The sequence below is a fragment of the Monopterus albus genome, unplaced genomic scaffold (genome assembly GCF_001952655.1).
Source record: "Monopterus albus unplaced genomic scaffold, M_albus_1.0 scaffold495.1, whole genome shotgun sequence".
NCBI lineage: Eukaryota > Metazoa > Chordata > Actinopteri > Synbranchiformes > Synbranchidae > Monopterus > Monopterus albus.
Window position 1 is genome coordinate 100,297 of NW_018128375.1, and position 22,067 is coordinate 122,363.

The 22,067-nt window shown below is 40.3% G+C and overlaps 2 protein-coding genes across 2 annotated transcripts in view; both read right to left on the reverse strand.

The window, feature by feature from the left end:
* The window catches only part of fer1l6 (fer-1 like family member 6), a 28,315-nt gene extending 19,889 nt beyond the window's left edge, over positions 1-8,426 (reverse strand). The window contains 9 exon segments of the mRNA XM_020588008.1: positions 1-31; positions 2,191-2,347; positions 2,715-2,793; positions 3,064-3,126; positions 3,217-3,348; positions 3,711-3,890; positions 4,300-4,379; positions 5,277-5,356; positions 8,340-8,426. The exon segment at positions 1-31 is cut by the window's left edge and continues 18 nt beyond it. Coding sequence (XP_020443664.1) covers positions 1-31; positions 2,191-2,347; positions 2,715-2,793; positions 3,064-3,126; positions 3,217-3,348; positions 3,711-3,890; positions 4,300-4,379; positions 5,277-5,349 — 795 coding nt within the window. The 5' untranslated portion in view covers positions 5,350-5,356; positions 8,340-8,426.
* Positions 8,427-11,059: 2,633 nt separating this feature from the next.
* On the reverse strand, positions 11,060-16,760 carry prkag3b (protein kinase, AMP-activated, gamma 3b non-catalytic subunit). The gene is made up of 12 exons (XM_020588016.1): positions 16,716-16,760; positions 16,293-16,435; positions 16,057-16,138; positions 15,631-15,689; positions 15,321-15,366; positions 15,142-15,196; positions 14,588-14,714; positions 14,282-14,447; positions 13,910-13,947; positions 13,658-13,804; positions 13,352-13,445; positions 11,060-11,128 (listed from the first exon to the last, which is right to left on the reverse strand). The coding sequence occupies exons 1-12, from the start codon at positions 16,726-16,728 to the stop codon at positions 11,103-11,105; spliced, it is 996 nt and encodes a 331-aa protein (XP_020443672.1). The 5' UTR covers positions 16,729-16,760; the 3' UTR covers positions 11,060-11,102.
* Between the last annotated feature and the right edge of the window lie 5,307 nt (positions 16,761-22,067).

Consider the following 22,067-nt stretch of genomic DNA (forward strand, 5'->3'; position numbering starts at 1 on the left):
AGTAGGAAAACCTTCTGGTATCAGCAGATTTCTGAGGGGAAAAATATCCAAACAACACACAAATATATCATATCCCAGTCCAAACTCATTCATAAAGCGATTTTAACAACTGGGTTTATCAGAAAAAACTAAATCCAACAAGACAGCAAGTCTTAAGACATGCTAATAACATTATTAATTACATCAAATTATAAAATATTTCATGTTCAAACTTGTTATGCTGATCTGAGTGTGGCACAAGTACAAAGCTGAGTAAAGAGAGTTCATCTCCTGAGAAGCATGAATGTGTTCAGTAAATTTAACCTGCACACAGGATTTTAATAATAATAATCACCTTTATCTGGCCAAGTATGTTACACACAAGAAATTTGTTTCTGGTACAGAACCAAGGCAGCCATCAAACGATGGCTTTAACCGTCGGGGGCAGCTTGGAGGTTCAGTGTCTCACCGAAGGAAACTTCGATATGTGGACTGCAGGCACCAAGATTCAAACCTCCGAATCTCAAGTTGGGAAATGACTGCTCTACCCACTGAACCAGTCACCCCACACATTTTAAAACTAAATGTGAAAGTGGAAAATTTGGCCTAATGGTGTAGTGTGGCAAAAGGTCACTGGGTCACTAAAATACTTAATTATGTGGGCTTGTGGATACCCTAAGTGGGCCTTCACCAAAGCAAGGAAGAGGCCCAACACCAACAGGGAGAAACCAGAAACAAGAGGGGATAACACTGTCATCCCTTATGTGGCTGGTTTATTAGAGAAATTAAAAAGGATATTTCACAACCACAATATCCCAGTTAACTTTAAACCAGGGAACACCCTGCAGCAGAGACTGGTCCACCTGAAGGACAAAACACCCAGACATAAACAGAGTGATGTGGTGTATGCAATTAAGTGTAGTCAGGAGTGTAACGACTTGTACATTGGTGAAACTAAGCAGCCGCTTCACAAACACATGGCCCAACACAGGAGGGCCAACTCCAGTGGACCAGAGTCAGCAGTCCACCTCCACCTGAAGGACAAAGGACATTCTTTTGAGGACAGTGAAGTCCAGATCCTCTCCAGAGAACATCACTGGTTTGAGAGAGGAGTTAAGGAAGCTATTTTTGTAAAAATAGAACACCCCTCACTAAATAGGGGTGGTGGACTAAGACACAACTTGTCTTCCATCTACAACCCTGTTTTGAGATCTCTGCCCAAACATGCCCACCAGGACAAAAGGCGTCGGTCGACAGGGGAGATTTCAAAGACAGGTAACGACTCTCACCGATACTGGGCTGCAACGACTCAGTCGTTAAGGGACATTGTTGGCCTTCAAAGGACTGAAACACCACCGAGGGGGATAAATATCTCCAGCTCAACACCAGTCAGTCAGAACTGATGAAGCCTCTTGGATGAGAGGTGAAATGTCTTCGACCTAGAAATCTAGTCCAGTTGATTTTTTCTAAGTTTTTCAACTAGAATACTATGTAATGTTAAAGTGTGCTGAGGAGGTTTGGCATGTCACCTAGGCTCCTCAGCAACTTCTACAGCTGCATCATTGAGAGCATCTTGACCAGCTGCATCACTGTCTGGTATGGCAGCACTACTGCTATGGACCGCAAGCACCTGCAGAGAGTGGTAAAGACTGTGGAGAAGATCACCAAGACTCCACTGCCCTCTCTGCACAGCATCTACCACCGCAGAGTCCACAGGAAAGCTGCCTCCTTCCTCAAAGACCCCACCCACCCCCAGCATGGACTGTTCACCTTCCTATCCTCTGGCCAGAGGTTCAGAAGTGTGAAATGCAGGACCTCTAGACTGAAAAACTCTTTCTTTCCAACTGCTATCAGACTCCTAAACAGCTGGCAGGAGTATACAATCAGGACTTCATGTAATTCCACTTGTACTGTACATGCATAATTGCACACCCACTGCAAAAAAGTGAAATGCACAACGCTCTCACTAGATATTATTTTCTACATTTATTTTATAAGATATAATAGACATCTTTTTAAAATCAAATGAATGTAATTGAGGTCATCCTAGATTCTTAGATGCTTTTTCAATTTAAAATGACAATTTATACTGGTGTTGTAACCCTTGTTACACACTCTTAAATTTCTCCTGTTTCTGTAACCTTTCTCAGAATCCCCAGCTGGTCAGAAATGCTTTAAAAACAACATTCAGGCAAAAGACAGGTATTATACTTGTCTATCTGTTCTTCAGCATCACTCGCTTTTTGGCCTGGTTGCTTGGCATCTCCCTTCCCTGAGACACTGATGTCACACTTAATATAACCTTTGACACCAGTGGCGATGTCAGCAGGATTGATCAGTGTTGCCCACTTATTGGTGAACTCGTGGCCTGGTGGGAGAAATAACAAGACAAAAGACAGAAGAGTGACATCCAGGTGGGAAAAAGAATGGAACGAGTAATGTGTCTGCTTATTTAAGAATCATCATTTTTGTACAAGTGATCAGTGACAACCAGCAAAGAACTGTCTCTGTCTTCTGCACTGTGTACATGTACCTTTAGCTTGTAACAAGAAAAAGATAAATCATTACAAAAGTGCTGACACTTAGTTGAGACTTTCAAGCACTTTAAAGCAGGCATTTGGTTTCACAAGGTGTTTTGACATCATTTGAAAGGACTGTGCACCTCTACTCAAAATCTGTTCTTGGGACTTAAGATTTTTAGAAATTAAAAGACATGCTTGAAAGAGATGAGCTACCGGGCTGTTTGTAGACTGTCCATACATCTATTTTAAAGGTTCCAATACAGACACTCCTCAGCATCTTAGTGTGCATCACCTGGGGAGACAGAGATACGCAAAGAGATAGAGCACACAGACAGCTTAAAGACCTCACACCCAAAGCTGTAGGACAAAAAAAAGTTAAAAACAGTTGTAGCCAAAAAAAAGACAGAATAAAATAGTTTTAACTTTACATTTAAAGAGAACTACATATTTTAGTTTCAAATTCCAAACCATGGACATATTGAAGATTACATCATGATCTTTGACTATAAAAATGTCGGCTTCTAGGATTGATAATTTTAGTTCACTGTGCTTTTTTACTCACCGACAGCTTGATGACTTTGTCAAAGAAGACCTCTTTGTGGGCAAAGAAGTCAAACACAAAATACTAAGGAGAAGGAGAAAGAGAAAATAATGGAAAAAGCAGCACAGGTTTAAAAATAAAGGGTTCATTTAAATCACCCTAATTTCTTTGTACCTCATTGAAAAAGGGAGCATTAGTCCCTTCTTTGATGGATGTCTGTTTCTTCTCATCACCGATCTCAATCACCACGCTGGGGTCGATGTTTTCTCCCACCAGCTGCCTGGCCTCTGTGATGTTAATGGAAATCTGTGAGGTTGCACATAGAGTACAAGAAGGATTTGACAGGATTTAGTAAGCATACAATGAATTGGATCAAATTTACATATTACTGTCACTACATGTCACAAACAACTCATCTTTTATTTTATATTAGTTATATTATGCATTTCCCCTTCATATAGCATATATTTCCTTTTCTTTTATTAAATTTGTACATGAGCAATGATTAGCTTTTTCTCTTTTCATCTTATGCAGCTGTGTTTAACTATACCTGTTTTATCTAGTTTATATTTTTTCTCTTTTGATTTTTTACTTGATTATTATTATTATTATTACTACTCCACATTCCCTTGAGAATTAGTTGCATGGTCTATATTGTATGCTGTTACCTGAAAGCTCTGTGGTTTCCCTTCACTGTCCTGGATGCTAGTATTCAGTTTGGACCTGTGGGAGTTCAGTTTATAGGTAAGTGTCAAAATCTGGTCATTAGCAAAGTGATATAGAAAAGGTATAAATGCAAACAAAATACAATAAGTGCAATATGGCATAACAACCAAACAGAAAAGAAACTTTCATGGTAACTGCTTTTCCCCTTCACTTTTATTTTCCATAACTGCTCAAAGTTAATGTGATTAAATCTGTGTGGGGGATTGTAGATACACTGAACTGAAAACTTAACAAATTAAAATAATATTACAATCATCTGTGATCACATACAGCTCAGGTGGATTATAAAGTGTGTCATAACTAAGATGCTGATTGAAGGGCCCACAAGATCTTTGTTGCTGTTTGCTGTTCAAAAAATCAGGTGTATTTATGACTTTGGTCAATAAACTTGAATGTGAAATTTCATCTGTGTGGTGATATCAAGAGTGTTGATTTGAATTTTTTGTTTCCCCAAGAGGCATACTGTATAGGACATTTATATAGTGTGCAAAAAATATACCTCTTAGTGTTTGGTATTGTTCTGATCCTGACTTCAGAGGTCTCTGCTTGATCCTCAGTTTGTTCTCCCTCCGGCAAGGAAGGCGCTTCGGATGGCGCCTTCGCCTCACTTTCTGCATAGATAAATACAAACATTCACATGCACCATAATGTAAAAAAGTGCTTTGGTCTGTCATGTTTCTGTGAGGGGCATTCATACCTTTGCTAAGCTTGACACATGACTAGTCACTAAAGTCAGGTGCTTAGAAAACAAAACAAAAAAGTGAAAATAACAAAGAGGTGCAAAGCACTTTATATTTAGATATCTAATAATATACAATGGGGCCGAAGACAACGCTCCAAGTACAAGTACAACTTCACCGACATAAGTTTAGCCTAAGTTAAACATCTGGCAGACGCACCAACTAATGGCTGCCTACCACCTAGCTTTACCTTTACCTTCCAGGTATTATCTTGTATACAAACCTAACGCATCCTCTGACAGAAGCACCTGAGGCTCGTGATTGTAGCTATGTCAGAGAGGAGAGAAAGACAAGGGCAGACCCAGGCTGCAGATGGGAGCAGAGCAGGTGAGGCCAGCTGTGCTGGGAAGGAGAGGGAGGGACACAGCGCAGGTTTGGGCTGTTTAAGATCCCAGTAATATGTTTTCAATGTCAAAATAGCCTATGTACAGATGATTAAAGGAGTTTAGTAATTTTCTATCTATGATTGCTTTTTGGTGGTAAGGCTACAGTTAGTTTTAGTATTAAATGTGCGCGAGACAGGGCATTTTAAACTAAAGCAGACAATTGCCATGTGAAAATAATTTCACACAACATTAGTTAAACATGGACGATTACTGTACATCCTGTTATGATGATCTCGGTTGTCCATGAAACCATAAATTACCCATAATGACTGTCCACAGTTTCAGCACAGTATTCATCATGATTGTTTGACAAGGGTCAGTCTCGGTGGCAGTGAGGATTGTGAGATGTTGCTTGCATGCCTGTTCATTTTCCAAGCCTCACCCCGAGCTCCCTTGTTTGCCACCACCAGGTCGGTGCCTCTTTTCTTCTTCTTCTTCATTTTCAGGCCAAACATCTTGCCCCTGTCACAGAAGAAGATGAGTTTCAGTTACATGTTAATGTCAACCTTTTCCTCCATGGCATTCATATGTAACTACAGTGAAGCCAGTAAGTATTAATTTAACAAGGAGAGATCAGTTGGAGGTTGGAGAGGCACAATGAGGACTGATTTTTCTAAATAAGTGGTATGAGTCCAGAGCTGAAGTTGCTAAACCCTTTGTCATGCATACTGAGGTAGGCTGGATATGAGAAAGTCACGTAGGAGAGGACTAGAGATGATTATGGTGAATAACTTTTGCATTGACAGTAGACTGTAATCCAGGCACAGGAGGGCTGACAGCTAAACCGAAACAAACCTGGGATCTAGTGAGCAGGGAGGATAAACAGCGGTTCACAAAGGTGTTAAATACATAGCATTTTATTAAACATTTCATTGTCAATAACCTCTGTCACTGTTAAACAGCATCCTCCTTCAGTCTGCCTGTATTATTTCACCTGCAGTTATGAAACACAAATATAAGGTTTGTCCTGAACGAGAGGGAAGAGAAGAAGAAAGACAAAAAGCTGAGAAGGCCAGCCACTTGAAAACCAGCTACCTCACAAGGATAAGGAAAATAAGGATAAAAACCAATGGATGCTCCTGCATCCATCTAGAAGTGAAGTGAGTCAAATAAATAAATAAATGCTATAAACAGTAATGCCTAGGGGTCCAGACTAATTGAGGGACCACAAATCTGGCTTGAAACCTGGTGCTGGTTTGACAGGTGTGATGTTTTTTTTTAGCTAATGCATGATGCAGACAAAGGATCAGCCAGAGAGTAGGCTCTTCATGAAACCTGCTTGCTAAGTTTCAAGGTTAACATGAAGCAAAAAAAACCAAGACTTCTTAAGCAATGGCCTTAAAATACGGGGGTTTGGAATTCTTTATACTTGCTAAACATTCTTAGGAATAAAAAATAAAATCTGATATTTCTGACTGTTCCTACAATATTTACATAACTTGAAGAACACTGTTCTTTATAAAGATTGAATTTCATCTGAGAGTGGTATTAGTTGTTTTTCATGATCAGTCACAATGTTTGTCTTTAAATGAAATCTTAAGTCAGTCAAAATGAACAATGCTTGAAAGTGAAATTGCTCACCTCTGGGTTTCAGTGCTCTCAGCGGAACTCATCCTGCTGGAGTCCAGAGAAGGTTTCCCTTTCTACTAACACGCAGAGGGTTCACGTCCTTCACTTTGTAACAGAGAGTACCTTCCTGCTCTTCTACTCACATCAGGTTGCTTTTTTGATCTCTTGAGTGTTTAAGGATGTCAGAGGATTTCTCATCTCTTTCCGCCAGCACTAAAACATTGTTCCTCTCTTGGCCAAAGCTAAATAATACACATGCTATCACTACCTGTACACAGCACTGGTGTCTACTCAACATCATTTAGTGACTCTTTACAGCCTTCCCTTCACTAGAAGTCTAATTATCACTTGACTTATACTGTAAATAGAGCTATTCAAACATCCTTCATCTGGTCCTCACGAAAAACCTCCCCACACCTGCCTCACAAATCCAATTACATAAACTTTAATGTCACCCAGTCTTAGACATAATTATCTTTGTACTCATAAATTAAACTTGACTGTCCAGCTCAGCTCTAAAGAAAATATTTTCATCCCATCACTCCCTGTGTTTATCTAGCTGCGGTTTCAGTGACTCACTGCCTTTAGAGTGTTGTGTTAACTTTAAAAAGAAGGACCTGCCTTCCTCGCTCCATTTAAGTTATGTTTCAAAACACAGTTCCTTTCACAGTTCTTTAATACTCTCATCATATGAGGATATGAAGTGTTCACTTCTTTATTTATGTGAGAAAAAAATGGTACAAACAAATTCTTTAATCAAGAAAACCTATGATAAACAATAAAGTATTGTGTGTACCTCACTATCAATACAGAGGCAGCACTAGTCTGGCAGTATTCTATAGTTTAGTTATAGTTTTTAAAAAAAGTCCCATAACAATGGATTAGTGCATCTCTCAAATTTCTCCAAACTCCACTGCCTGGCTGTGGCACCCACTACCAACATGTTGGTTTCAACTGAAGACATAATGGGCTACAAATATATACTTTCGGTTTTTACAAGGGCTTTGTGAATCAAATGGAGGAAGAATTGCATTTGTTTCCAGCCATAGATTAATACAGGTTGGATGCACTAGCTAGTATTTGCTGCAGTAGGATGGACTGACACAAAATAAATGGCAGTGCATGTGCTCCTAGTGCTGAAGGAACATGCCATCCACTTCAAACGTGTGGCTCACTAAGTGCATTTTGAATAGTTCTGGAGACCTATGGCACTGAAGAATAAGACAAAGCTTTGGCTTGGGTGTGCGACCAATTAATTCATGTAGTGGTTAGTGAATGGAATTTACTGATAACAAGAAAAATACAAACTATCATCAGACTAGGGGTAATAAGCTTGTTTGTTATCCAGCATCAAATGAAACTGATATGCACTAGATTTCATCTCACTCTTTGAGACAGGAAACATTTTTCAAACATGAGCTATTTGGACATCAAGATGAACCTTTCACTGTGTATCAATATGAAAACAGTTTTAAATAAACAACCAAAGAGCTTCAATTTGAGTAAAATGCCAGTAGGTTTAACAGATCTTAAATACTGTACCTGTATTCATGCATGATTTGCTCATGTTTTGAGCCCTGGTGAATGTGTGACCCTAAACATTGGGTCTTTATTGTTAGATAATGTTACTGAAACACAGAAGAGTGTGTGAAAACTCCTTTTCCTTCAGTTCTGCCAGCACTGGTGTGAATTTCATGGAGCTGAGGTGCCATTTCACATGACAACTGGAAAGTTAACATGTGGGGAATGAGCTATCATTTGTAGATTACCGTAAGGTAAACAGTTCTCCACCCCTTTCCATTACAATTTAAACTACAATTGTGACACAGTCAGACAGTTAATTACAAAATGAGGCTGTGCAGAGCAGCTCTCCTACCTTGGTTTGTGATCCAATATTGCAGTCAGAGGTCAGTGTCACTCATCAGTTCCAGCAGCTGGACATGCGTGCCTGGGTCTTGTCTGCGTGTGCTGGGTCACATAGAGTGAAATGTTAAGGCAAACTGTGGCATAACAGCCAACCAAATGTTTGTTCAGAGGATAAGGTTGTAAAGCAGAGGGAGCATGTGATTGATGCATGATTAGCTCCTTATTGATCGTGCCTTGATTACCTGCTGCTGGAGTCGTTCGGTCTCTAAACAAGACAACGTCCAATGTTTCTTTTTCTTTTTGTATCTGTTATAGTTGATGCAGATTTTATAGCATATAACGGATTTATGATTTAATAGTTATAGCTGGTTTAGAAGGAAGGGCAGTAGTGTGCACGTGTGTGTGCGTGTGTAAACATAATCATGTGACCAGGATGTATGAAACTAGCAAAGTTAACAAATCCACCTCTGGTAAACAGAGCAGTCACCTCAGCAGCTCCCACCTGTCAGTCAGAGGGGATCAGCAGCCAGCTCCATCACAGACACGCTCACCTGTCATCACAGCTGCTGCTGAATCAGCTGACAGAGTACACTTCTTGTACTATTCTACAGTGTACATCAAAAATGGGTACACCCTTGTGCAAAAGCACCAAAATGTTAAATGATTCAAAATTGCACCATCATGAAATAACTGTATTATTTTTAAGGACAGGGGCCATGCTTAAGAAATGATGCCACGCACACGTTATTTACTCAACCTCGTACTGAAAAACAGACAGGTAAGTGTTTCTGACTTGACACAATAATTATCTGTGGAAACAACCTTCACAGATGGCACCCAAAAAGAAAACTAGCTCACAAAAGAGTACAAAACCGCAATCACCTTTATGGCCAAGTATGTTACACACAAGGGATTTGTTTCCGGTACAAAACTGATGGCAGCCATCTGCGGTGCCACCTCAACCAATGGCTCTAACCATCAGGGGCACAGGGGCGTTCAGTGTCTTGCTCAAGGACACTTTGACACCTGGACTGCCGGCACCAAGATTCAAACCTTCAACCTTTTGGGTGGGAGACGACTGCTCTACCACCGCACCACTGTCGCCTCCCCAATACTTGTAGCACATCCCATGATAAGATGAAGCCAGACCTACAGTGTGAGAGTGTGATGACATGGGGTTAGATGAGTGCAAGTCTGCATACCCACATACTGAGTGAAAAGGTGACTCTCAGTCTCAAGGAACTTGGTAGGAGAGGAATGTTTTTACATGACGCTGATCCCAAACACACTGCAAAAAACCAAGAGCTTTTAAAGAAGAAAAAAGTGAAAACTATGACCTGACCAAGTATGTCCCCTGACTTGAATCTAATCTAAGGTTAGAGCAACAAAATCCCTCCAACGAAGAGCAATCGTCTGCAGAGAATGGCAGAACATCTTTCAGCAGCTTTGTGCAAGACTGGTGCCATCCACCTCCCAGCAGGATCCAGTCTGTCAACACAAATCAAGGTGGACTTATACTGTAAATATCAAAAGAATAAAGGAACGGGCTCACACTACCGAAGGGTGTGCTGTAGTGGATATGGACAGACAGGATTTGTAATTACAGTAGCAACATACCTATACTCACTGTAATCAGTTCAACCAGATTCATGCTGCAATATCTCCAGCTGCATTTGTCAGCTCAATACAGATACAGAAAATCAATCTCATTTTGACTTAATCAGCGTTTGGTCTATAACATTTGTGCTTCTAAGCTGTTTTGAACCTCAGTCACCATGGCAGCCAGCAGCAGTTGTCACAGTTCAGGCAAACTAGGACAAAATGCAGGAAAATAACCCTCTGAAACATTTTCTATTATGACTCAGTGTTAGTACACTGAAGCCAACATGTGTGTACAGAAAATGACTTCTAGCATTTGGTGTTTAACATTAATGGAAAATAGGTGTTGCCTGTTTTTTTCATTGCTTCCTTATTACCTTGTTATTGTCCCATATCACCCCCTGCTTTCCGGTTTTAGCATTTAGCAGAGCCCTCCCTTCTCCCGCCTGATGTTTCCTTCATGTTTTTGCTACATTGCCACCATATTACTGCAAAATAAAACCAGTATTACTTAGATTTTACCTGGCCATTATATTTGTAACTACCATGGCAACATCCTACTACTGTATTACACTGTTGATTCTAAGCTATAAACCCCTTATTTCCTTGTTCCTGTGTCATTATTCAGCTATAATGTAAAGTGCTACCTTTGTATTTATCTTGTTTCTGTCCTAGATTACTTTACAGGTTATTCTCACTTGGACAGTATCATGACAACAGATCAAAACATTTATTTTTCTTCACAGTGTGTGTAGCATAAGTGTATTTAAAACAGTGTCATCTCAGTTCCTTGGTGCATTATTTTTAATGAATGAAAGAGCACTCTGTAATCCTCCTAAGACCAGAGTATTAAGTAAAAACCACTGCACATGACCGCTGTTTCCTTATGTCATCTCAACAACTCATTTTCCAAGTAACAGCTTGCAAAATAACCTCAAACAAAGTTTAAAAGTCTCAGGATGTGTATTATCAAGTGTTTGCAGACACACCCAAGATACGGTTCAACAGCTTCCAAGCACAACCACAGTCTTTTACTGGTGAGCACATGTAGATTGTTCTGCTTTCACTCCCCCCCAGCTCTCCTCTGGACTGGGATTTCAACCAGTGAGCTCTCGGCCACAAAACCTGCTGCGCCACCTCATTGTTCTACATGATCATCTGGTTTTCGTCAGCCTCAAAAGGATGATCTCTGATAAATATCTGTGAAAGAAGAAACAAGAAAATTAACACAAATAGTGGAAAACCTTTTCATCTGAAACATTTGTGACTACAGTGCAACCTTTAGTCATGTTGTCTACATTTTCCCAAAGTTCTTTGGCTTTCCAAACAATAAGCAAAATTTGAACAGAGGTGAACATTTCTGGTTTTGCTAAAAACTATAATTTTATATACATTCACAACACAAAATCTATAATCTATTCAATATTTACAGTTTGCAGACAAAACAAGGGCGCAGTCTAATGCTACAGAGGGCTTCATCAAGGCTGAAACTCAAAGCCATGTTCACATCATATCAGAGGAACCAGAAAAACTGGATGATACTGGAATTATATAACCTGGGCAGCAAAAGCTGTGAAATCACTGGTCTCGTAATATTTTGTTTCATCATGCATTCTCTGATAAACTAAATCACCAGCACAGTTTGCTGCTTGTATTTGGGGTCCCTCTGGTACGATGCAGACGCGTGACGACATGCTGACGGAGGTCATGTATCATGATGCAGTTTTGAACTGGGCAGTCTTCAGCCTGGCATGTCAACTCACCACAAGCTCGATTTAGTAGCTGTCATTTGGATCATATCACATGACAGCCATTACCAAATGAGCTTTTCCCAGTTATTATTTTTAAAGGATGAGAATCTACATTTCCGTGACAACAGTGCATGAAGACCATATGATATGATTAAATGCTCTTAAAACTAAGAGCTTGTAAAAGTGGGGAGTTCATTTTCTCAGCTGCTGTTTTCCAAAGCCAGAACATTTTGATAGGTCCAGTTGAAGTACACAAAGCAGGAGACATGGAGAGATGTTCTGACATGTCAGGCTAGAAGACAGTTTTTGAGTAACATCCACACAGCTCAATAGGTGGCTGGATATACAGATAAATGAACAACTGTGTCACATTAGTAAAATGAGTAAAACATTTTATCTCCACTCACATTATGCTATGATGACAGATAACTGCCCCCAGTCAATAGATTCTTCAGCCACAGATGAGTGGGAATGGGGCCGTGTTGGAATGAAAATCAAAGCATGTTGGCACCTTGACTGTACAGTGTAAGATTTGAAACACACTTTTCTATTTACATTTTCATTAGGCCAGGGCTAAATAGATGCAATAATTGCATGGTAATTTCATGGGTACCAATTCCCCCTCATACTATTGTCTACAGAAGAACTGCAAAGGGCTGCTGAATAACCTTGAGGCTTAAAGGAGAAATGAAGCTGCAAGCTCAGACAGATAGCTCTCGGCAGCTAAGGCTGGGCTTCCTACCTGACGTGCTGGTGGCGGCGAGGTTTCAGAGGAGGAGCTGCAGTATGAAGACTCTGGCTGATTGATGAAAGAGGTTTGTTTGGGACAAAGTGTGGAGGGGTGGTGTTGGACATGGCAAAACAGTGAGGATGAGGTGACTGGCTGATTGTTGGGAAGTTCAGACAGATGTGCTTGGCTCTTTAATAGGACAGCAGGAGTTTGTAGTGGTACTATAACATGACTGACTTTAAAGCTGAGCGGGGGATTAAGGATTAGAAGGCAGAAGCAAAAGGTTTAAGGAGACCATCCAGAGGATGTGGTTTGGAGATAAGGATGTTTTTGTTTGGCTTTCCAAGGGCAGAAGGTTTTAGAGAAGGCATTGTTGATTTTGCAGGAAAAATCTTAGCAAGATCAGGAAACAAGGTTAATTTTGCTGATGCTTTGGATGAAAATTTTAAAGGAGGAATAAGCACACTGTCCTGAATGAGCTGTTTGGTTGCTAATAAAGGAGCAGAAGATTTTAGAAGAACTGATTAGTTGACAAGAAGGTTTCAGAAGAGATTTCACAACAGGTTGGTCTTTGAGGAGCAGAGGGTTTCAGATTGGGTCCATTAATGACGAGAATTAAGAGTCTAAAGGCAGTTGAAAGGATCAGGAGATTTCAGAGGGGGGAAACTGGTAGAACTGGAACTCTGATACCAGAAAATGTCAAAGGAAGAGAAGGAAAGGGCTCTTTGTCTTCAGGAGGATGAAAAGTTGGATGAAGACAGGTTTGGAAGGTCGAGGCAATGAGTGTTCACAGGAGGAGGGAGGAGCACAGATCGCCAGAAGCAGCAAGAACCTTTTGAGGATTTGAAGGCCACCAGGTGAATGGACAGATATCCAGGGGGCTGAGAGAAAGAGCAAAGGACGGGTGGAAGGGTTGGAGTTAGGAGTACAATGCATCAATACCTGCAGGACTGAGGACCAGGGCTTGCAGGAGGTCAGATAAAGAAACAATCCCTCTCACCACATCGTCATTGTCAACCAATACCAAACGATGCACCTGACAAAAAAAAAAAAAACATGGCAGACTTGTGTACTTATACCTGATTATTGTGCCACTACAGTCTACCCAGACAAAATGAGTCATCACTGACAGCTTGTGCAACATATTGAAAGGTAATGGAGGTGAGAAAGAAAAGTAAATCATTTGTTATTTAAACAATATTCATGGTACATAAAGGTACAGTACAGACTTTAGTGCATGCGTGCTACCTCAGCCTTTGCAATGCGGTCAATGATGATCTCCAGTGTTTCATGAGGGTAACACTTGAGGACTCCTTCCACCCAGCAGGCTCTGGAGGCAATGGCCTCCTGCATCGTCATGTTCAGGTTGTTATAATTTTTCTGAGCTGCGAGGTTCTTAATAGTGGCAAAGAAAGGGCCACAACCAGACAAAAGTGAATTGTATATCACAGTACATGTTTTCTTATATTACTGTTGCAGCGATCAAATAAATCAACTTACAATGACATCAAATCTAGAGTAGAGTGCCACCACTTTACCTAGACAGAGGTGTATAGTCCACAGATGGAACAGAAAGACAAAACACAGGGACAGATGTCAGCTTATTATGCAGAAGCAAAATCATTTGACCTCTGTTTGGCTACTCTGACTGATGATCAGGCAAATTTCAACACTAGAAACACAACTAAAAATGGGTCGAAATTTAGATAAAATTCATTCAACATATAAAACATTTTGGCACAATTATCAGCGAGTAAATCGACATTAAGTGCTTATAGGCAAACCCACCATATGTCACATTTGATTCTAACAGAAAATACTAATAAAATGAATGAAAACATTACAGTAAATCCCAGTGTAATGTCAAACTACCTTGCTCATTGACCACAGGCAGAGCGGACACTCTTCTCTCTACAAAAATGGTCAAGGCCTCATAGACAGAGGCAGATTCTTGGACTGTTGCAATCTCTTTAAAGGTACCGATCGCCACCTCGCTGATCTGCTTTTGAAGGAACCTGGGTTTAGGAATCATAGATCCCTGTAGAAGAAGAAGGTTATATAAAATTCAAATCAAAACAGGACAAAATAAATACTGCGTCATAAAAATCTTTTTCTAAAACACACATGGAGCCTGGACATCTTTTGAGTTCTGGGATTTACAGAGAAGCATGTACTTACAAAGATGTAGAGGAACTTGAGGATGCGTTTATGAGTGAGGATGTGGAGGACGTTTCCTGACACTGGGTCAATGACCGGCAGCCGGTGGATCTTATTCTTCAACAGTGAGTAGATGGCATCAAACAGACTGAGAAGACAATAAACCTTGTGATTAGGATTTTTAATCATGGAACAAACATGGCAAAACAAGACACATGATAGCATATTCCTGGTAGGATTTGACTCTCTGCTGTTAGGTACTAGTTTTTTTTTTGGCTTTTTTTTTAACAGCACTAACAGCTCAGTCAAAAGACTACAGCCTAGGATACAGTGAGCTCTGGCTGTAAAGTCTGGTCTGAGGTCAGTACACCGGAGCACCGAGCTGACATTGACGTGACAGACAAAAGTTATGTTATCTGATGCCTGTTCTCAGAAAAAAACACATCACATATGCACCAGAGATGCTGACATTCTGCAAACTAAAATGACAAAAACTGCAATAGCACTTAATAAGATGGTGAAGTGCAAATATGATCCCTGATGAGTCAGTCAGTTATATCAAGTGATGGATTCACCTTGAGTCAGGAGTGATGCTGATCAGTCTGTTCACCGAGTACTGCAGATAGATCTCTGGGAAGAGAGAGGCCTTAGTAACACAACATGAAACTATTGCTAATGGTTTTAAAAAATGAAATCTTTGTTTATGAAATTAATCACTTTGGCACTAAGCATACTACGGCTGTGTTGCACACACCTCTCCATGTTTCTATCTTGTGCTCCTCCAGCTCATAAATCTGAACCTGCCGACAGAACAAACGACATCTTAAATCCAACACAACAGTGATTTGGGCTTTAGTCTGAGCTGATGTGTATCAGTCCAATCTTTATGTCAGTTATCTTGTGCAATTCTAGTTTGGTAGAATTTTTGCTTTTTTGTTTTTTAATCGAACAATATGTGACATTATGAAATACTGCACATCAAATTAACACCACACGGCCATGGGCGTGCAAAGTAACTTTAAAGCCTTTTTCTGTAGAAATGTTTGATCGGAAGCAAAGCTCACCAGAGGAGACTTGTAGTAACGATGGAGAATATTGATGAAGTCAGTGATGGTCAACATACCTGCACACACATACACACACACATGCACTGTGCTTTCATTCCTTGTGGGGACTTTACATCGACTTACATTCATTTCCTGTAGACTTGTCCTAACCTTAACCATAACCACTATTTGCCTAACCCTAACCCTAACCCTAACCTTAAACCATGTTGCCACCCTAAAATTCAGTGATGGCCAAGTCCCCACAATGTGAGTATAGTATATTAGGAGGTTTCGGTCCCCATAATGTAAGTAATACAAAGGCATGGTTAAAGTACATGGTTAGATCCTTACTCTCACTGACATATTCTATGATGAAAATGACTCATTGCAATAATAATTTTGTTAAATTTCTAATGAGACAAAGACAGATGTATCATGGCTCACCCACAAAGCACTGAAGCTTGCTGTCCCACAGTGGTGCTGCCCTCACACCATTAGCCACCAGAGCAAAGAAAGCCTTCTTCACCTGACAAAAAGAGTTTTCCATTATAATCCAACACTGTCCTGCAGTTTAAACAGCTGTGGGAGTTTCTGCTATAAAGACAAGGAAATGTAAAAAAAATTCAAGAATTCCAATATGCCTAGACTGGCAGTTTATGCATCTTGAAATCTTGAAATACCTGCAATGTGGTGTCGAAGATGACCAGTTTGGAGCTGGTAGGAATAGCATCATAGCAGCAGTGACTCTTCATGAAGTTTGTGTATATGAACATGTCAAGGTCTGTGTCTGCAGGGGGCGCAAGAGCTGGTGTTGCATAAGTACCTAATTGAAAACACATGACATACACTAGTGTCAAGAGAAAAACTGTCCTAAAATCCAAATCACAACCATTTTCTCAGTTACTGAGATAAGTGCTGGGTCTTTGATTTGAGAGCAGCTGTGGTTTTCATATTGAAGTCAATCAGACTGGAGGTTGTCTGCACATTGGCTGTGACAGCGTGGTCAGTGCCTGACTGCTTATGATCAATTTCCTTTACTCCACAACTGCAATGTACTCTGCAATGCATACAAACACATACTAACAAAATCTCCTCTTCTTTACCTCTGGTCTTCATCGAGATAACATCCTCATCCTCTTCTGGATCCATCTCAAATAATGGGAACTGGAGAAGGAAGCATGGCAACAGCTTACTGAAGGCACTGAGGTAGGAATTGGCCTCGAGTTGTAGCAGCCAAAAAAAAGTTACCTCTCCCATCAGAAACATGTCATGTGAATAGAAGTACTTTAGATTAAATAGGACACACACGCACACAACAGTTAAACATGAAGGTGAAGTTTAACACAAAAACCTACTGCAATATGGGACATACTGTATGGTTGTTGAGCACCATGGCATGGTGATGCATTGGTTAGCATTATCACTTCACAGCAAGGAGGTTCTGGGCGTGAGCCCCAACCGACCGGAGGTCTTTCTGTGTGGAGTCTGCATGTTCTCCCTGTGCCTGTGTGGGTCCTCTCTGGGTACTCTGGCTTCCTCCCACAATCCAGAGACATGCAGCTTAGGTTGAGTGATGACTCTATATTGCCCCTGGGAGTGAGTGTGTGTGGTTGTCTGTCTCTAAGTGTCAGCCCTGTGATAAACTGGTGACTTGTCCAGGGTGGACCCCACCTCTCACCCAATGTCAGCTGGGATTGGCTCCAACACCCCCGCGACACTGTTCGGGGATAAGGGGTATAGATAATGGATGGATGTTTTCAATGCTTCTTATTCCAAAAGTAAAAGTTTGTTGAACTGGAAGGTCATCATAGGTCCGTATTTGTACAAACAGTAAATAACATCTTATAGGAACAGAGGAGCACATCAAATGTTCAAATTATAATTTGGTTGCATTTATGAGTTCATATAAATGTAGTGGACTGTGTGAAATAGCACATATAGTTTCATATAATCACAGGCCCCTGAATCGAATTGAAATGATCAGATCACTGAGAATAAATATACAGTAGGATCTTTATTGTGATGAACCAAAAATGTATTCTAACATATACAATGTTAAAACCACTGCAGGTGAAGTGAATAACACTGGCCATCCCATATATGCATATATAAAACTATTAATAGACAACCCAAGTTGTAAAATAATAGGGTTTTGATGAACATATGACAACCATAATGAAACAACAAGCAGCTAGTGCCTCTTAATAATAATACGTTAAAAATGCTCAGATCAAAAATTGTGTGATTCTTTTGGGGCAGCTTGTATTTTGTTTCTTTCTAAACTTTTCCATTAGATGGAGAGAACATGCTGGCAGAGCACTGCCCCTGCTGCAGCCAGCTTGATCTTTCACCTCTGGAGCAAAGTTTGGAAGCCCAGCTCACCATATCAGCATGAGTATCTCTGTCCTGTCTGAGCCCAGTACAGATGGTACAGTAATTTGGCTGTCCTCACAGTTCAAGTTATATCTGTAATCTATTTGAGCACACATTCATACAGGTTGTGAATATGCTTCACTTTAAAAGGTTCATATAAACAAATGTAAAGCAAAAAAAACAAAAACAAAGCTAAAGATGAAAAGAACTGCAACATACAAGTAGCCCCTGTGGGGTTTTTTTTTATAGCTTCTCAATTACAAGTCAGGTCCAAACACACAGCAGCACACATGCTTTGATCACAGAACAGTCCAAAGAGTCAGCAGAGTGTTTTACCTCTGGAAAAGGCTCCATCGCTGGGGAAGTGGAGCGGGAGGTCTGCCTCTGTGGAACCAGACCAGCTGGCCAAATCCTGGGCATCAAAACAAAACACAATACCTTTACGACATGCAGCCCAACTGAAGCATCTTTGATGTTATGCTAGTGTTTAGATAGAGTCCAGGCATGATGAATAAGAAGCAAGAAAGAGACTGAAAAGAGAAATGGAAAAACTGGACACAAAGGACGAGTGAGACGCCAGCGACCGGCTTCAGACAGATGGGTGTGAATGTCTGGGAAAGACTGATGTCTAAATCTGGACTGAGGGGTGAGAGGCCTGTGGCATTCAAAAAGAGGGGGGAGAGTGGGAGGGGAAACGTGAACAAGGACATAAACAGACACCCTGTATGTTCATGAGATGACGAACATTATGCATACCTCTTTATCAACTTCAGGTGAAAGCAGGATTAACATTAGGAGAAAAAAACAAAAACCACAGAAAACTCAGGAGACAGAACTTCATCAACACGGAGCAACCTTGTGCTCAGAGACGACATCCCATTCACTAAAACTGTGTAAACTTTCTGATCGTGGAAAGGACAGAGCCCAATTACCACTAAATGCTAACAGAGATGGATGACATTAACATGACAGCAACACCATCCTAACCTACAGCTTGTTACAGAACAAAGGGCAGGTATACTCAATGATTCGGGTCTTGCACAGGTAAACTTTTAGCAGTGTGGCCTTTGGAGTTTTATGAAACCATTGCTCATCGTGAGTGGCACCCTGCAGCTGACAGCTGGCCTTTTTCTTTAAACCTGCAGTAAATTTATTTTGGCCACCCATGGCCAGTGCAACAAGCTGTAAAGACAACACTGACATCTTACGATATTATGTTGTTATGGCTAATGTGTTAGCAGCCACTTGCCAATATACAAGTCTAACAGACACAAAGCAACATTCATTTGGAGTCTTATTTCTAGGTGCTTAACAAGTGTAATTTTTACTCTCCTTTAAGCTCTGTTTTGGTTTTAACCAACTCCTAAGGGAAATATTTGGCTCTTTTGCTTCTCACTGCTCCACTATGTTCACCAGCTAGTAACTTGGTGGGTTTGTGTCAGGCAGGTACTATTGCATACGGTGGCCAACGTTTCCTGTAGAAACACAACACTGATGAGAGTGGTGAACGTCAACCTAAGCAAGGTTGTGGGCTGCAAAACCAAAAGCACGAAATGACAGATTCTAAAACACTCCAAAAAGCTGAGGAATGTAAAGATGGGTGAAAATGACCTACACCAAGGAGGTGATGTTGTGTTCTTACTGGCATTTGGTTTGTTTGTTCACAGTACGAGTCAAAAAGTTGGATGAATGGATTTTGATCACATTTTTTGGAGGTAGGGTATGGCCCACAGAACAATCCAATAGATTTTGGTGCCGATCTGGATCATTATCTCGATCCACTCATTTTTTTTTAAATGGCACTAAGGGGAAACTCATCTGTCTTGGTGGAGTTCTGCACTCTCTGAGTGCTGTCAGTTCTCTGGGAGTCTGTCAGGAGAGACATCTTTCACATTACACATGGTCACTGAACCTACTAACATAATGAAAAAAGATTAACTAGTGCAGCTTTAAGGGTTTGACAGTCCTCCTGTGGGAGACGTTCAAGTTTCACCAGGTCTATTTATAGCTACACTGAATCCAAGCAGACTGTCCCCTCCTTCTCACAGAGCTGAGTTTACATGCAGCCTTAGAATTCTCCTAAATACTCAAACATGTAATCAACACAACATTTTTACCAACACACTTCAAAATTTGTTCCAAATTAAGTTATATTACCTGTTGCTCCTTCAACTCAGAGCATCCTCTGTCAAGTCAAAGTTGTGCAGATACAGAAAAAAATCAAATCAAATATTGATAATAAATAAATAATTATGTAAATAGTCAGCACAGAAAGTCGCTGCAGATAAGTTCTACAGTACTTGCTGCTACCGAGACCTACTGGCTAAACACTGCATTAATTCACCACGTACTCAGTTACATGCTGGATAAACAACTCATCAGTTTACAAGTGATAATTCTGATTACAGCCATTATACAGTGTCTTACTAAGAGTAAATGTGGTCCATTCCTAATAAAAAGGCATGTTCCTCCAGAGTGTGACCTTTATGAAATACAAAAATAAAAAAAAAACTGAGTTTTGTCATATAACTAATAAACACGGTTTTAAATCACCAACATATAGACCCATCATAAGACTTGCACCACAAATAACTTTTATTTTGACATTCTCATCCTGAGCAACTTATACAGACCTTTCACATAGAAACAAGTTATTAGAAAATATAATTTCCATGTACAAATTCCAGTGAAGTTTGATTATTTACCTTTGACATATATATTAGTTCTGGACAGTGAAGTTTGCTAAAAGCCTCAAAGAAGATTTGCGCTACTAACAATTTTCATGTTCACTTACAGACTGATAATTGGTCAGTTTTGTAGGTTTTAGTTCTGTAATCCTATATTTTAGTGGTGTACAAAATGAGACAAGTTTTAACAAATATGCTAAATGAATGCTGCATCATGACTGAACAAAAACACAAAACCAGTTGTAACGGCCTTCTGGTGCTGACCTTTTATCGTAGACATGATGCTAGACTAAAACTGTGTGAGGCCCAGTTCAGACAGTGAAACGTTGGGTCCAATGAGCATAAGAGATTCCTCACACAGAGGGGTGAGAATAAACGGACAAGAAATTTAAATGTACATAAAGGCAGATGAGCATATAGCTACTCTGTTTAATTAAGTCCTGATCGGACTCCAGGCAGAAGATTTCTGATGCTAGCTTGTGCTTCCACATCACATCTTATTGTTAGATCTGTGTTAAAAATCAGCATTTTCATTTGTTTCCTTCTACTTCATGTATAACAATGAAATGTTACTAAGGTTTTCATGAAGATGTGAATGTCTGCTCTACACAAACTGCACAGCGGTTTGGCATCTGAGTAAATTGCATAATGCAACTTGTCTGTAAACAAGCTGCTTTCCACATGTTGTGCAACTCCTGACAACAGGAACAAAAACTTTTCAAATAATTTCCACTGAAACATGCACAACTGCAATTGCAGAATTTTAAATATTCACAATGTAGAAGGTTTTTTGATGTGATCTGCTCCCTGCCAGTTACGACAGATGATGGCTTTAAGACAAAGTGTTCCCAGACGTTTTCAGCTTCAAACAGCGTGATGTTTCTGAATGTGTCCTCACAGTACACGTATATTTCTGAGGATAGAATTAGAACTCTTATACTGGGCTGAAAAAAAACTAGAAAACATCAACTGGACTAGATTTCTAGGTCGAAGACGTTTCACCTCTGATCCAAGAGGCTTTGTCAGTTCTGTCCGACTGGTGGTGAGCAGGAGATACTGTACTTATCCCCATCAGTGGTGTTTCAGTCCTTTGAAGGCCAACAATGTCCTCTAACGACTGAGTCATTGTAACCCAGTATCGGTGAGCACTGTTACCTGTCTTTGAATCCTCCCGTCAACCGGCGCCTATTGTCCTGGTGGGCATGTTTGGGCAGAGATCTCAAAACAGGATTGTAGATGGAAGACAAGTTGTGTCTTAGTCCACCACCCGTATTTAGTAAGGGGTGTTCTATTTTTTACAAAAATATCTTCCTTGACTCCTCTCTCAAACCAGCCATGTTCTCTGGAGAGGATCTGGACTTCACTGTCCTCAAAAGAATGGCGTTTGTCCTTCAG

Excerpts from the sequence above, each read along its gene's own strand:
- prkag3b (XM_020588016.1), bottom strand. Across the intron at positions 15,367-15,630 it reads GTTACTACAAGTCTCCTCTG|GTTCAGATTTATGAGCTGGA; the intron begins GTGAGCTTTGCT and ends TTCTGTCGGCAG. Across the intron at positions 11,129-13,351 it reads CCTGGTCCTCAGTCCTGCAG|ATATTTATCAGAGATCATCC; the intron begins GTATTGATGCAT and ends CTTCTTTCACAG.